The sequence below is a fragment of the Liolophura sinensis genome, chromosome 9 (assembly GCF_032854445.1).
Source record: "Liolophura sinensis isolate JHLJ2023 chromosome 9, CUHK_Ljap_v2, whole genome shotgun sequence".
Classification (NCBI taxonomy): Eukaryota; Metazoa; Mollusca; class Polyplacophora; order Chitonida; family Chitonidae; genus Liolophura; species Liolophura sinensis.
Genome location: NC_088303.1, coordinates 15,579,335 through 15,596,655, shown reverse-complemented (window position 1 = coordinate 15,596,655; position 17,321 = coordinate 15,579,335). Strand labels below are relative to the sequence as shown.

Sequence of the window (17,321 nt, the reverse complement as noted above, 5' to 3'; positions counted from 1 at the left end):
TTCGCGCGTTCGTGGGTTGATCGATGTTCATGTGGGGTATTCATTCACTGCAATGCTGCACGTATGCCCAATTTATTTATCGATCGATGATGATTAATTCTAGCTGTGACATTCACGCAGAACTGCCGATGGAGCACTTCACGTATGCCCAAATATGATATAGCCTACACACGTGGGCCTACGTATACGCCTCCACTTCGCCTTTTTTTCACGCCCTAGGCCTACCCAATATAGTTGTTTTTTCATTCCCGATGGAGTCGGGTCATGTCTTACAGACGTTTTAATAGACATTCTTATAGCACTGTTTCCTCCTCTGATGCTAAGCATTGATTATATACATCGGGGATGGGCCAAGTATATGTGTAGGCCTACTGCTAGGAATTAAAATCCGGTTTATTAACGGTTCTTCGTCAAAGTAATATTTATTTATTTATTTGATTTGTGCTTAACGCTGTATTCAAGAATATTTCACTTATACAACGGCGGACAGCATCATGGTGGGAGGGAACCCGGCAGAGCCCAGGGGAAACCCACGACCATCCGCACGTTGTTGCCACATCTTCCCACGTATGGCCGGAGAGGACGCCAGCATGTCGTCAAAATAATAAATTATATATATATATATATATATATATATATATATATATATATATATATATATATATATATGGTAGGGGTCTGCACACTGCATGTGTTCTACATATGTATGCATGTATACATGTACGTGTGTATGTATGTTCTGCCGAGTTTTTCCCCGGCTCCCTCCCGTAGTACTGGTCGCCGTCGTTTAAGTGAAATATTCTGCAGTGTACGGCGTAACACCATATAAATGAATAAAATAAACGTATATATGTATGTATGCTTGAGGCTTTAGGTCGTACTTCACAATTTTTCGTTTGACGACGAAGAGACATTATGTACGTTTATAAGCCTACATATACTGTGTCTTCTTGTGGTATGTAATGAGGATTTTAAACTTGCCAAAATATGACAAAATTATAAAGTTTATTTTTTACATCTGAAGACAAACATTAACCAACGCGAAACGTTGACAGCACGTAGAAATCCATTCATGAAAGTTTCAGTAAAAATATTTTTCTGGTTAACGTTGATCTTCACAATGTAAATTAAAGACTTAGTGCCTCGTTTGAACGAAAAATTGACATTTTTGACCGAGTGTGCATTTTTGGTGGGTTATTACTACGCGACCGTCTCTTTTATGGCTATGTATTTTTTATGGGTGATTTGAACAAGTTTTATAACTTTGATCTGGAAATGTACAGAACTGTGTGTGAAAATCCCGTGTGAAACGGAGTGATTATTATATATTGCTATTACATATAACGTCGTTGAAACTTACTATTTCTAGTCAGTTGCTATAGGGAATGCAGAAATTTGATCGAAAACTCGATTCCCAGTTTAACCCATTCCGTACACCTCAGCATATAGCAATCTATGTTTACACATCAAATGTGAAATCCACGGGAGCTTTTTTCCATATCCATAGTCCAATCTGGTCTCTCATGCACCAAAAACTATATAAAATATAGTATGTCATAAAATTCATGAAATCCGTACCTAAGTAAAGCGCTTTGACTTCAAATGAAATGGCCTCGTTGAAAAAACTATTTTCTTGCCGTTTGTAGTCATGGAAAGTAGAAATTTGACCCAACTGGGCCAAATTCAAACCTAGTTTATCTCAGTATGAACCTAAATATATCATATATAAAATCTTTATCTGAAGTTGTTCTTGCTGTTTCCAGTTGGAAACATGAAATTTTATCGAAACAGCATCAGTTTAAATTGTAACCTCGATACATTTATAACTGATGACTCTGCATACTAAATTGATATGAAGCGGTGTAACGCATTATTTTATTGTGATATCATGATATCACACCCTTCACGTATGCGGTCGGACGAGTATGTTGTTGCACGTACGCAATGTCCCTGTAGGCCGACAACATCCGTGTTCCTGTGCCGCGGTTCCGGGTGTAATTAAGTGTTGACGCTGCATGTTCCCACAGATAAAGCAGCTGAACTATGGATTCGTTATTTTTCAGAGAATTTTGTTGGGTCGTGATAATCATTACATATGAGAATCATGACAAACTGAGTGAGAATGTTTATTACATGCGATGACAACACAGCGGAACAGTTCTAGACTGTTCTGTCAGTTAATATCATTACATTTTTGTTTGTGCCAAATTCTGCCTAAACCATGGTGCTATATAGGTATATAGTAAGTTAAAATAAAACCCTAACTTGAGTATACTTTGACAATTAAGGGCTAGCTCCAGGCCGGCTCTTCGCCGATTATCTGACCGTTTGCCTCCACCACTTGTGCATATAGTCTACTGTCTTGGCTCCTCTGGTGTTATCCAACTTTAGCTTATAACTAGCATCTCTTACTACAGTTTTGAGCTAAACATGTGGGTCTACCAAAATGATAGTTCAAAGTCCTCAAGTCCGATTTCAAACTTATTTCCAACTGCATGTAAATGTTTAGGCTTGCATGATCGACTTAACACGTCAAGTGCTATAAACCGCCGATAAAAGAAAACGCGAATCATGGAGATATCTATGTACCTTCATGCACGTATGAAGGTATTATTTTGATTTGGCTTTACTGAAACCGCTTTTATAATTGTTGCTTTTTGATCATTAAGCCTACATATTAATTTGGTTGTAGGCCTGCATATATATCGTTCGATATCACTTCAAATTTTTGTAGAATCTGCAGGAGGGGTAAAACTGGGTACGGTAACTTATTAAGATGTATGAGAAAAAATCAGCTAACGGTATCCATAAGTTTCTCAACTGACATGTAACAAGCAAAAAATTCGTTGACATAAACTTGGGTAGGTATGCAAGTTGTAATACTAATGATCCTATAAAACCCGAAGCGTACATGGAGTTTTTTTGGTTTTTTGAAAAAATAAGGGTGAAAAACGTCGGAAAATATAGTGACTCGCCGAAGTGCGTTTATGAATTGAAATAAGGGTACTTATGGGTAATTCGTAGGACCGTTTACATTTACGAAATTACATAATTCCAACTGAAACTAGGTCATACTCCTAAGAGGTATTTGGATTTCTGAAGGGTAAATGTTTTCTGGACGGGCGTCAGTGGCAACAGGGACGACTAGACAGGACATCTGAAAAGTAAGTTATGCAGTTTTCTAGATGAAGGATCCCTGTTTTTTCCTCATAAAATTTATAATTATGACATCTTGGTGCATAAGTAATTTGTCAGTACTGAGTCTGATTTGAGTTTTTCAGTTTTTAAACTGGTATGTTAGATTACAACACGAGTGACGAAAATTGGCACCTAGACCGTACATTGATAATGTCACACATCAACAAGATTTACATCTGAGAATGAAAGCGCTTACAGATTACATTATGGTAACTCTGCTTTACTGAGCAACTAGATTTGTTGCCCTGTGTGTTTAATATTTATTTTGCTCCAGAATCTTGTTTGATATGTTTCGCCGTACATGATAATGTTGTTTTGACTTTGGAACGTTTTGGTGCGAATGTAACAAGTATTTCCTGGTGATTCTTCTTTAGCCATATCATTATTCAAGCAGAGTTTAATATTCAGTGGTAGTGCAAGAGCATATGTTATGTTAAAATATATCATTGATTTTCCATATGTGGTAAAACGTATCAGTGATGCTACGGGCATTCAGAGGAGTGGCTGTGCAGTAGTGATTCATAAAGGTGTCTGCCTTACAATTGCTAGGACTCTGAAGTGTGAGTTCAAGCCCAGACTTGCCCATGGAATTGATGGATTAGGTAAGCAGTTGATGGCGCCTGTTTACTGTAGCCATTTGCACAATCTAGCATTTCTTGAAGACCACAATGATATGTTGTGCATGCATGTACATCAGATTCAGGATAGTTTGTCAGTAAGTTGCCACACGTCAGTGCTTTACCTCGAGAACTCTGGTCCCCTCTATCCATAAAAATGACTGACTGCCATATCTTTGTTTTCATAACATTACATGGTTTCAGAATGTCGGAGAATTCAACAGAAAATGAGACAGGAGCTGAGGGGAAACTGGGTAATGATATGGGTCAGGAATCAAAGCTGACAGAAGGTGGCATACCATTGGTTATGATGTCAGCTTATCAGTACAATAAACAAGGGCCTAAACGCCTGCCTGAAGTAAGTCTTCTGTACGATATCTGTTATGTTATAAAGGTACTGGAACAATGTAGTTAAATTCAGTAAGAAGTTAGAAACTGCAAAAAGATACAAATTGTGCTTTTTGCCTTGTTTTGTAAGAAAAGATTTTCTATAAATTTGAGCTGACTGTCACCAGGTCATAGTGGAATTCTTCAGTCCTAATGCGCTTCTTTTTTCTGTTTTCGTGTATTCAATGTATATTACACCTATTTTATTCCTGCAACCATATCAACACTGCTATCTCATATTTTCATGTATTTTCCTAAATGAATAGGGATATAAATTGCATTACTGACTGAACTTTTTGTTTAATTGACAGCTTCCATCCTATCGTTTCCAGTACACAATATGGCATGAGCTAAGGTCAACCAGCCTGCATGGTGACCAGTTAAAGGCACCACGTGTTAGGAAAGGTACTATAGCTGTTGTGAATATCCATATTATGCTTGGGATGCATAAACTATGGAAATTAATGGAAAATTAAAGAGACAGGAGAAACAAAGTCTAGGTCAGGAAAATTTTTATTTCATGACCAAAGACAAATACAGTTCTAAATTCACGCTACTAACACAGCAAGCTACCAAAACTCATGCAAAAGGTCATGAACCCTGGAAATCAAATCCTTTTTCTGTTCCTCATCGTTTTTTTTTATTTTAGAAATGCTAAAATGTCAATATCATTCTTATTTTAATGGCATCCAGATCAATATTTACCAGTATATTTCGGGGTCTTCAAACTTCAATTAAAATTCATGTTTAAAGATTTTGGATTTTATTTTAAATTCTATTTACATGTAGATTCATGTATTATTTTGGTATTTAGATCTAAAATTGATCCTCCTGATAAGCCGTCAGTGAAAAGCTTATAGTATGATATAGCGCACTTGTGTGCTTGTTGAAGGGCCAGGGAGTAAGGAGAAGAGCTTCAGTGCTATGACAGATGAAGAAGGACAACCGATCCACCATAACAAAACAGGCAAAGAGAGGTTGAAACATCAGCATCAGCTGGAAAATTGGGAAAATACCTTGGTGAGAAAAACACTAAATTTTGTTTAAAACGTTGCTATCATAACAATAATCGCAGAAAAGGTAAGGTATAAACTACTTATTTTATCGAATTTCCCTGTATTTGTGATCAGAAGTAGATGTGGTATTTTGTTGTGTAAGTGTTGTTGTGTGATTCATCTCTGAGGTTATCTGAGAACATTTCTAGTTCTGTCAAGTACAAAGATATCAGCTAAAAGATATTATGCAGATATCAAACTTTATGGTATATAAACTAATGGGGCATTATGAATCAAGTGTACTGGTAGATGGGAATGGTTACATGTTAAATTACCCAGAATATAGTTACAAATGATTATAATTGTAAGAATTCTTTTACAATCCTTTTTGTATTTTTACACTCAAACAATGTATACAAAAAAGTCCCAATAATGTTTACTGTATGCTGATAAGTCTAGCAAACCGAAAGGTATTGTGAAGAAAGATGTTGAAGGTGACTCAATCACTCCGTAAATTTTCATCTCTGGAAGAAAAGTACACATAAAAAGAGATTCAAAAGTAAAGGTTACATGAATAGCTTATCATGTAGTGAGCAGATAAAATTATTACTGTTTGTGGTTTTATGTGCACAGGTTGCTAATTTACCATATCAGGATCTGAACCACACCTACCAAAAGGAGAATCTGATGAAAATTCTGAAGCGGTTGATCAGAGTGACCCAGCTAAACCTGGCTCATAATGAATTAACAAACCTCGCCTCCTTGTCATTTCCCAGGTATGCCCCATTTTCTACTTTTTAGCCACTTTTCAAGAATTAAAAAGTATCCTCGTTTCCTCAGTATGACTAAGTTAAATGACCTAAAATTTTTGCCCATCCCCCACAAAAGTGAATTTTTAGAGTAAATAAATGTCTAAAAATATTACTATTGATGCATTTTTCTAGTAGGTTATCTTTCCACCTTCCAACCAAACCTCAAAACATCTTTTTAAGATTAGTAGAATCCTACGAATTGGGTCAAATGTGTAACTTGGGCACTTTTGGTCATGGGCTAAAGTTTTAAATAGTACTACAAGCCCACAAACTTGAGAGATTTCATGAATTATTGTTTTTCTCCTGAGTATTTCTCTGTATTTTTCATTTCAGATGTAAAGAGTTGAATCTTAATCACAATTACATATCCTCCTTTACAGTAAGTGTTTTTTTCTATGTAATATATGGAATTGTTTAATTCTTTTTATAAAATGAGAAGAAGCATTCGTTTAATTTTATTCCTTTTTAAAATTTGTTTTACATTTAAAATTTAATAGTTTTCAGTCTTTTTCTAGGTGTACAGTTTGACATCTTTCATGTGTCTTGGATTTTACTGTTATTTGTTTTTAGAAACTTGTGATGTTACCTGGCAGTATTGTGAAAATTTATGCCAATTCTATAATGCATTAAATTCCATGATACAGTTGCTCTTCTTTTCAGTTTCTTCCAAAAGTGCCCCAAGTTGTTTCCCTCACAGTAATTTTCAATGACATCCGTACTTTGAAAGGGCTTGATAGATTGGCGAAAACCCCACTGCAGAGCCTCAACTTGTATGGAAATCCTGTTACTTTCACAGCTAATTACCGACAAAGGTTCGTACATAAATGTTCACACTTGCTAATTTTCACTATTTATCTGTTAATTTCATATGCATATCAAAATAAGGATAAAGACGTTTTGATAATTTATGCTTACTTATAGTTACAGTCAAAATTTTATGCCTGTGACATGCTCAAAATGTTAACTGAACACAGTGATTGACACATGAACATATAAATACTTGTACCTGCTACTTGCAGCCTCTTACAAATCTACCGTAATCTATGACTATACAACGTATATAACGAATAACGTATTCGACCTTCGGCGGACCTCAAACGAAAAGGCCACATGCCTTCATACCAAGGGCGTCTCTGGCCTTGGTAGTCGGCAATAAAAACAGTTGCTGGGGATAGCCTAGAATAGTATTTCTTGAGGTCGGCCGAATAACTCTCTAAAGATCTATAAAGTCTTACGTGTGACCGGGATCGGAATATTTATTGGCTCTTAAATAGCTGTTGGGTAGTAGTATACGCCGTTGTTGTTGTTCCTTGAATATGCTGTCGATTTGCTAGACGGACACGTCCGATGGATACGCCAGTCCTCGTTGTATTGTTGTAACATTCACGGATTTGTAGTTGACTTTGATTGTCTTCACTGCTGTGTAGCAAGAATGATCAAAACCAGCTGGTGTGCTATATCAGCTGTGAACAACCTTATTTGGAAAGCAGGACCATGTCAAACCAAAGTCTGTAAAAATCTGGGGACTGCAACTTTAAAAAAGGCTCACTACAACCCAGCCTCTGTAGGTATTTCCGGAACTGTCTGCCGCAGGCTTGCTTTGATGAAACTCACTGCAAGCCGGTGGTTCACTTAAGACGATTTTATCGGTTGAAAATCGCGATAGAATACGGTAATTCTTCACATTATGTTTTGAAGCTTAAATTCTTTCCAAAGAATATTTATCAAATTCGCAAAGTTTATTTCCATTGGATTTATTGTCGGCTATGTCATAATTTGAGTCTGTCTGGTCTGCATCATATAATGTTGTTGGTCACACGTGGATCTGAAATAGTCCATGTTAATAATGAGATAAATAATGTTAGCTGGTCAAAAATTTCAGAATAAGGTCAGAGATAACCAGTCAGATGTAGTATTAAGATTCAAATGCCAAACAGCAGACTCAAAGCAGGCTCACTGCCAAAAAGTAGGAAATCCCAGGCCAAGCGATGCGCTAAAAATTTGGATGTCGTTTTTGTAATATCGAGTTTTGTCATTATTATAAGTTTTCAGTTGTTTCAGTTTCATAATGAAATTTTTGCTGAAATTTGTTTAGATCTTGGGGCAAATGGGAATTATTGCAGAAGTAGTATAAATGCGGACATGCCCACGATATATTTGTTCAGTACATAAACCAATGTTTCACAGGAAATTGTATATCAGTTGTACAATTTTCAGAGTTTTTGAAATACTTCCTGGCTTGAAGACATTGGATTCTGTCCCCAAACTGAAAACGGATGAAGAATTTGATGATGAAAGTCCAGATGGTGAGAGGCCAAGGTCATGTGCAATATCATGATGAAATGTTGATCAAAATCATGTGTGATGAACATTTACCGTGATAGAATTTATTTTCATAGTATGAAAACCGAAAGCTTGGAAAATACAGGCTATGGCTAATATTTGCATAAAAATTTAAAATCATACAATTGATTTGAAGATAATCCACTTGTTAAATTAACAGTTCTATTAAAAAAAATATAATAGAGAACATTGCTCACGTAAAACGTGTTGGTCTAACAGTGTAGCCTCTTGATCGTGTCTATAATATGTCAGGGTTAGTATATTTGTTCTTGTCAATGAAAGCAGTAGTTCATAAACACTGCGGCCTAACATCAGAGAATGAAAGTGGAAATCATGTTTCAAGGCAAAATCACGCTCTAGTGCGAAATTTACATGTTATCAGATAGACTTGTACGTTCTACCATTTCATAAGGAGACGCGGAATTTGTAGCAAATTGTTGTGTCATTTGTTCTTGAAAGATTCCTAGCAAATTTTACCGGATAATATTACATGTGTGTATGTATCTGATGTAACAAAGACAAGAAGGCCTGGTTTCATCCCACTATTATACTGACCTCCATCTTATAAGTTAAATATTTTTGTGTACGGCGTAAGACACCAATCAAATAAATAAAGAAAGAGAAGAACGTTAAAGAAAGTCTGTTAGTTTTTGCTTACACTTGTTAATCATATACATGTATTTATGTGGCAGTGATGTGTTATTGGATCCAGGGAACATTTTTTGTTCATTGCGTGTTTAAGGTGTCTGGAATAGTACTGGCACCAAACGTATTTGATTGATTATTTATTTATTTGATTGGTGTTTTATGCCGTACTCAAGAATGTTTTACTTACACGACGGCGGCCATAATTGCGGTGGGAGGAAACCAGGCACAGCCTGGGGGAAAGCCACGACCATCCGCAGGTTCCTGGTAGACGTTCCCACGTATTGCCCAAAACGTATTTGACATACACATACTAAAATCCATAGGCCATTACGTATAATTGAAAGGTAAATGAGACGTGAATCAAAACATAACATCATTGACTTATCAGTATACTGTTCGTCATTTGTGAACTTCTGTTTTTTGTAAAAAAAAAAAAATGACCAGCGTTTTGTGCCTGTTGCTCATGATTATCTTCAAAGAAAATGTATACATTGAGTAATAATTATAATGTTAATAACTTTGTAAGTATGTCATTTAATAGATATTGTTGGGTTCGAGGAGCAGCTCTAGAAGCCGCTCTGTCTAGTCTCTCAGTCGATCAATTGTTTTACATCTTGTCTTTTAACTGGGGCATTGCTATTGTCAATTTGTGCTTGTTTATATATAATAAATATGTACACGCTTTGCAAAAATTTAAAAATATGAAGCATTATACAGTAGATTTGCTGCAAGTTGGAAATTACGAGTTTTTGCTTAAAATGTAGACACTTTTCTGGGATGCAATATTTACAATAATATGATGTTCATCAGATTATTTTGGTAGCTTTGTTTGTATGTTATTAATACATGGAGAGGTTTATAAGAAGATAAATGTTCCTTTATTCCGCCCATTTCATATCAGTTGAATATTGACTGGCACAATACATGAACATATAATTTAAAAAACAAAATGCATTTGTTGTCTGTGTTTTCTGAAAACGTTTGATCACATAATTATTGGCTTGTGACTTTTTGGCGGTTCTAATATTCTTATATCCCTTACGCCACAGGAACCAGTTGCTATAAAGTGCCTTTCTCTCAAGACCTCAAGATTCCAGGGGCATAGAGAATATCGTCTCGAATTTTCCACTGAATCTCGCGTCATGATTGGATTTCTGTGTCCTCGTTAAGGAGACTATCTGGAAGCCTCCCCCCTCCCCCACCACCCATAATCTTGATCAGCGCAAATAACTTAGAATATTTGATATTTTTTTAGAATAGGCAAAATAATTACCTTCCACAAAATATTATGCATGTTGCCGCCCAAAATCGGTAGTAAATTTTATAATGTGGCTTTATAACTTTTTGAATTTTTTGAATAATTCTAACCCTATATTTGTAGTAGAGGAACAGAATATTTTCTGAAAGGCAATAATTTGAATTTGATTAGCGAATATGGATCTTTTGTCGAAAAAGTTCCGGTATAGTCTCTTGATGCTGTCCACGAAATTCAGGTTGAATTTCCTGCAGATCTTAACATGTATAGTGAATTGATTCCCCACATAATCTCTTCTGTTTGATGGTCTCCTCACAAGAAGTAACATTATACTCATAGTTTTAAAATTTAACCGTGAGGAATCATGTTTGTGATGATTACAAGTACTATGCCATTGGCCAAGCCATTTCGAAGCGGAGGTGATAGAACCGCAATCATGATTTAGGCGATACTTACAACTTCTGTAGGCCTTTGGCCAATCCATGATATTTGCAAGTACTGTGCCACTGACCAAGCCATTGCAGAGTGGACGTGATAAAACCACAATCATGATTTGAGTGATATTTGCAAGTGCTATGCCATCGACCAAGCCATTGCATAGAGGGGACGTGATAGAAGCGCGGACATTGCTTGTGTGATTCTTTCCTGCTGTTGGCCAAGCCATCGCGGAGATACTGCCATATCCTAACGCGGGTGGAATGTAGAAATACTTTTCTATTTTCTAGAAAACTGCATATGCCGAAAGTTGTGTAATTTAATTACCCTGCCGGTCACAGAACAGATCAGTAACAAACATGACAATGAGGGATGATGACATGTATAACAAAATATATTTAGCACTATCACAACAAATAAAACACGATTATCGGTAAATTCGCACAACAGTAAAGGTGAAATGAATGAAATCCTGTCAATCAATAACTAAGACATTAGGCGCTTGATATATGCCGTGTAATGGACAGAAAATGTCTACATTATACCATATCACAGCTAACAGAGATCATGGCATACACATGTTGCCATCTCACCGCCATCATACATATTAAGTGAAAAATTCTTAACCACAGCGTGAAACACCTGTCAAATGAATATATACATAGAAATGCTGCGAAGAATCTATATAGGCTCCTTCCTCTAATCAACAAAGACTTGGCTTTTATGTTAATGGTTTGAGTCTAAATTCCACTGTATGTATAGAAGAATAACACGGTAGAAATGAGGAAGCATGTTTGTACCCCATGGTTAATTTAACGTCACTTGATTGTGGCCGTCGTCTGGATATAGCGGGAACCGTAAGCTGTAGACCTCTGCTTCTTTTTGCTCCATGTAATACAAGCTTCGTCATGAAAATCTCAATGAGATCTAAATTTAATACGCCGTACACCAAAACAACAATTACCATGTTTTCATCACTTGGCGTCTATCTATGTTTACTAATCGGTTCCGTTTCCAATCCCTCCGACGGCATCACGGGATTCACCCGACCCCAAACCGGAAGTAGTGAGTGACGAGGTGTTTCCGTTAATCCCGAATGACGTAATGAAAATGTTAGTGACGGTGATGACGAAAACGAGGCCGATTGAGAAGTTGTTGAGTTTGCTGGTTTTCTTGTTGCGCTGATGCTGATCGTCCTCACACTGAGATTCCCGGGCTCCTACCACGAGGAGGATGATTCCCGTGAAAATCTGCAGGCAAATGGATGTGGAGATGAGCGTAAGCAGCAGGAGGTAGTGCTCGTGGCTCCGCCCTTCCTGGACGACGGACTTGAGCTGAGAGGCATTGGCTAACATCAACGCCATGTCCATCATTCCCTGAGCGGCTGTCTTTCGAGTGGCGTACCGGTTGTGATTGAACATCTTCCATCTTTCATTGTACCGCCTTTCGTGCTCTCTCAACTGAAGTGGAAAATAGTTCACTTTTTTTCTTCAAGAATATATCACTTGATATCTATGAAGTGCTCTGCTACGCATGGATATTGCAACTGTTTGATATTAACTATTTGGTATTGCAACTTCCTGTAAACGGTTTTTGACATTTTGGCCTAGGTGTAAATGATAAATGCAGATATTGCAGGAGGAAACCACATATCCTGCTGAACAGTGAACTTCAGTCAAGTGTGATTTATCTATTGTCTTGTTTTTTGACTCTGCAACATCGATGAACATTAAAGCGTCAATGTCCAAATATATCAACTGTTCATGAAGAAATACGTTTGAATAAAATCTCAAATTAAGATGAAATTAAAAAAAGGCATATATATATATATATATATATATATATATGGTACTCAAAATCGATAGTTAATGAAGCTGATTTTTTGCATATTCTGCGTCATCACTCGTAATTTCAAGTCATTGTGAAAGAAAATTAGTGAACTTTGGTCATTTCCTCTCTACGTATCCAACATATCAACCTAAACCCTAAAATTCCACAATTTTTTAGGCATGATATGCGCCTATATGTATCGGATGCTTTAAAATTAGTCTTCACTCATAAAACTGACCGCCGTGATATAGGTGAAAACATAGCTAAAAGGGTTAATGTCAACGGTTGATTTATTTAAGAAGCTTGGCCAGTCTTTAGCTACATGCATGTCAGTTCCGTTGACCACGAATACTACATGTGCATAAACAGTGGAGAAATATACGTAAGGTCGGCAGAGACGATAAACTGAGCTTAAGTATATTAGCCTAGGCATGACTGGGGGATGTGAATAAATGAATGATAATACAGCTTAACGCTACTTCACCAATATTCCAACCATCCCGTTGTGAGAACATCGCTTTATTGTGTTTGTGATGCTTGTAATAATTCGAATTTAGACTACCACCACACAGCACCGCAAAATACAGCCTCCTCCTTTCCAAAACATGCAGCTAGGTCTCCTCTGCATGCTTCCGTGGTCTTTGATGTCATATTTTTTTGACACAATGACCAATAAGCTCGCTACCTTAAATCCTAACTCTTGGTCGGCTATGGGTTTACACGAAGACGGTGGCCATGCATGCTGTTGCCTGGCGAGAGACAACGGATTCTTTCCGCCAGCAAACTGAGTAGCTAAGACTTGAAATCTATATACTTAAGTTTTTGGATTTCAGCATATCGCGTTTACTGCATGGGTAAGTCGTAAACAAAATGAATGAAAATTTAGATGGCGGACATCTTGGATTATCTCGGTTATCTTGGAGAACGGAATGCAGCACATGGCAATCTCACCCATCATCTCAAAAACGACATTTTCAGGTGCCATATATAACTGCTGTGTAAATTAACAACCGCTGAATGGAATTTAAAAATCGAAATACATTTTCCGGTTCAGTCATAAAGAATTGTCCATAGAGGAAATGAATGATGTTTGCCTCGTCATCCTGTATATATGGAAGCGAAAAATACTTACAGACAAAGGTTTTTCATCGAACATTGCCGAACTTCGTCTTCTGCTCCAGTCGATGTACCTAACATCATTTCCGGAAGCAGGAACATAACTCCTTTCCTCGTCTCCTCTCGTGTTATCATCATAAATGGCCACGCGAGTGTCTCTTCTAGTGCCATCTGTTTCACACACTTTATTCAACATGGGTGTTGTGTCATTCAGTACTGTTTCTTTCATTTCCCAAACTTCTTCACTGCCCATGATCCATTGACTAAACAATTATTTGTTAATCGGTGGTCCTGTTTTGTCGAATGTACTCTTTAACCCTTTAGGATCTGCAATGGAAAACAATTACCTGTTTACCTGTTGATCATACTTGCACGGGCTTGTCACGTTAAAATTGGGGTGGGGAGGCGAGGGAGGGGGGGGGGGGTAATTACCAGGAGACTGGGTTGCAGCCTGGGCGAAAAAAAGGAAATGGCGGACTCTGTACACTGCTTTTGATTTGTTTGTTGCTTTACGGCTTATTCTTAAGAGTATTTTGGATGAAGGAAAACGGACAGGTTGAGAAACTAGCAGACTTGTAAAGGGCCTGGTATGATAAGGCGGGGAATCGGCCTCAGTGCAAGAAACTTTGCACCTCTAGTACCGAAACAGGCAGTGGCCGTGAGTGACACCTGCTGATAAACTCGTAAGGGCACTTCTTTTTTTTCAGTTCTGTTTTACTCTTCTTTTCCTGTCATATGGCAAGCATGCGTCTTACAAAGCTCAAAAAATAACACGTGTAGTTCATAAATCCGAAAAATTCTATCCCGCTTCCCTGTCTGTTTATATCATACTGAAATATCTATTAAGTGACATGCTTTATTTCTGCCCGATGCATAGTAACTAAATATTGAATGAATTGTTTATTTGAAATCGTCAAACAACGTATATGACTATACATTCGAGTAAAATACGTATGCTATAATCCAGCCGCGACATATTTACAGATACTGGTAGCCTCTACAGTATAGAAAATACCCGGATATACTCTTCCGTATAAAATGGGGTTCAGTCCTCAGCAGATCTTTCCATTTACAGATTGAACAGCCGAGAAATAATCGAGGCAAGAAAGGAGTCCAGATTTCTTAACAGAGATAACGTTGGAAGTCGTACAGTGATATTGTTTGATATACTCCATTATTCAGGTTACTGGGTACGTCGTTTTGTTACGGACGTAATTCATCTGAGGTAAATGTGGACCGAAAGCATCCGGGTAGTTGTCTCCAGTAGCAAATAGCAAGCTCTATGATGATGATGTGATAATTCAGAAAGCTAGGGATCCTAAAAAGAAATATTACTGACTACATGTGTGTTATCTATTCGAATGTTCCAAAATATACAGGCCCTACATATGAACCATTGTTATATATATATATATATATATATATATATATATATATATATATATACACACACACGCACACAATGTCCTTACATTTAGAAGAAGGCCATCTGTCTATACCTTCTAAGAAGTATTGTAAACGCTCAAGATGTATGAAGCTTCCGTGATTTACTTTAATATATACTATTTAAGAGGTTTTATAAACGCTCAAGATTTAGGAAGCTTCCATGGTTTACTTTAAAATCTATCGTACTCAAAGTCCTAACATATAGCTTTACACATCTCCACAAGTTTTTCATTAATTATGTACACGGACTGAAATGTAACTAACCTCAGCAATGAGTACCGATTTGCTGCGATTTTAAAGAGGATTACTAAGTGTGATTTTACAGCGTGCATGTAACGCTCTTTCGTTTAACGCTCTGGGTGTCTGACAAGGAAGACATAGGTATGATAAACAGAATTTTGGTATTAAGTGAACTGCAAAGTAATAATTAGCCAGTTTAAGTACACAAGGCTTACATGTCGAATGGTGTTGAAAAGTCAACAACAAATGACGGACATAGATAAAAATAAACATAATACTCAGAAAACTAAATGTTTCTGTAAATTCTGTACACGCTGTTACAGCTAGAATACAGTCATATCGGATGATATATACATGGTATAACACGTAACAGTTATAACCTCACAAAAAAGAGCCAAATTACCATCCGCGATGGAGTACATATAACTTTTCATGTAAGCGGATACAACGCGTAACAGGACACATCCGCATTCATAATGCACAGAAATTTAATATGGTGATAATTAAAAGACGTGCTACATGGCCAAACTAGGTCATCCTGTATAACGACATGCCTCGTCTCACTGGTTACGTCACTTTGAATCATTAGACCTAGATATCTAAATAGTTGTATAGTATGTACGTAGGCCCTATGTATACACTCTCAAGGTATCCGCCACTATCACACTCTCCCCTGATGATTCATCTATCACGAAGACTTGCCATGTTTCTCAGGTCTCATCATTGTTTTAACGCGTCACTTGTGAGTTCATTTAAATACCTAAGGCCTCTAATTACAGGTGTAGATTACATATCATGACGTCTGCCTGTCGTGTCTGTCTGCCAAGTTTAGGGCCCATGTCTGCTCACAGGACTAAAGAGTTAAACCTATATAGGTCTGAATATACGCATATCGATGGCTTGTTTGTCCGTTATATATCCCTCGTAGGAATATATACCAATATTCCGCCCAAGTTATACTGACCTTTAAAATCCTCAGTACACAGGTAGCACGTTTGGATCCAAACGTAACGTACATCCGGGGAAGAACAGCATTGTCATCACACTTGCTGCTGCAGCCCACTCAATCTGTATGCCTTCGTCACCACAGAAGTGCATGTGTGAAGGCGTATCTTTAAGATTCCCAAAGAGGCGCAAAAGGGGGGGGGGGGGTATCAGATCCGTGTTGCATTTTAATCAATGATTCATTTCTCCTGTGGCTTAATCGGATATCAGCCCTTTGCTTCAGGGTAATTCTGAACGTACGTCATGAGCTGTTACTCAGGCAATTGTTATATGTGTTTAAGATTATTAATCCAGATTTAAAATGATTGCACATCGCAGGCAAAGGAACCTTTATAGTTTTAATTGTTATTGAAATGAGGTAACATGTGTTCTAGCTGAAAAAAACAAACCATTGTGGTCCTGAAGGCTGTTAAATATATACTAGGTTAACGGATATTCATGAGGGATACCGGTACAGAGTTTGCTGCCGATCACGAACGGAAGATTCGGCTAAGTGTATATCAGTTATCCCTTCGTCGTGAGTTCGACCCCTACGCTTGTCGGATTGCAAACTTATTCCTTATCAAATCAGGCACTTCTCATATAGCTATATAGCTATACGTTTACTACCAAGATCCAACAAGCACAAACAGTTGATACACTAGACTCGATGGATAAATTGCTGATGAGTATAAACATTTAAATATATACTATCTAAAACCATATCAAATAGGTCTAGTATTGTTTCATGAATGTTTGACAGCAAAGACACACGGAGGCCAACATGCGTGTACATCCTCATTCACGGCCGATCACACATAAACTCTGATAACACAAGCATTTTCAATTCGAATGGGAACAAAAACGTAATTTTCTGAAACTAAGTCATGCCAAAGACTTCTTTGAGCGAGCGATCAAAGTGTCAAATTGGATTGACATGTGTTTAAGTGTTTTCACTAAACAGTGCATTTGATTGGCACGCCTTTCTGTATGCATAAATCCTTTCTGAACAGTA

At 37.3% G+C, this 17,321-nt stretch overlaps 2 protein-coding genes across 2 annotated transcripts; one reads left to right on the top strand and one right to left on the bottom strand.

Moving 5' to 3' along the window:
- Positions 1-3,141: 3,141 nt before the first annotated feature.
- Positions 3,142-9,273, top strand: LOC135475457 (uncharacterized). Its single transcript, XM_064755366.1, has 8 exons — positions 3,142-3,164; positions 4,020-4,173; positions 4,514-4,607; positions 5,095-5,222; positions 5,831-5,973; positions 6,343-6,388; positions 6,670-6,821; positions 8,227-9,273. The coding sequence occupies exons 2-8, from the start codon at positions 4,021-4,023 to the stop codon at positions 8,345-8,347; spliced, it is 837 nt and encodes a 278-aa protein (XP_064611436.1). The 5' UTR covers positions 3,142-3,164; position 4,020; the 3' UTR covers positions 8,348-9,273.
- Positions 9,274-11,061: 1,788 nt separating this feature from the next.
- Positions 11,062-16,397, bottom strand: LOC135475159 (ninjurin-2-like). Its single transcript, XM_064754937.1, has 3 exons — positions 16,287-16,397; positions 13,653-13,963; positions 11,062-12,150 (listed from the first exon to the last, which is right to left on the bottom strand). Exons 2-3 carry the CDS (start codon positions 13,887-13,889, stop codon positions 11,689-11,691), a joined length of 699 nt encoding a protein of 232 aa, XP_064611007.1. The 5' UTR covers positions 13,890-13,963; positions 16,287-16,397; the 3' UTR covers positions 11,062-11,688.
- Positions 16,398-17,321: the final 924 nt, after the last annotated feature.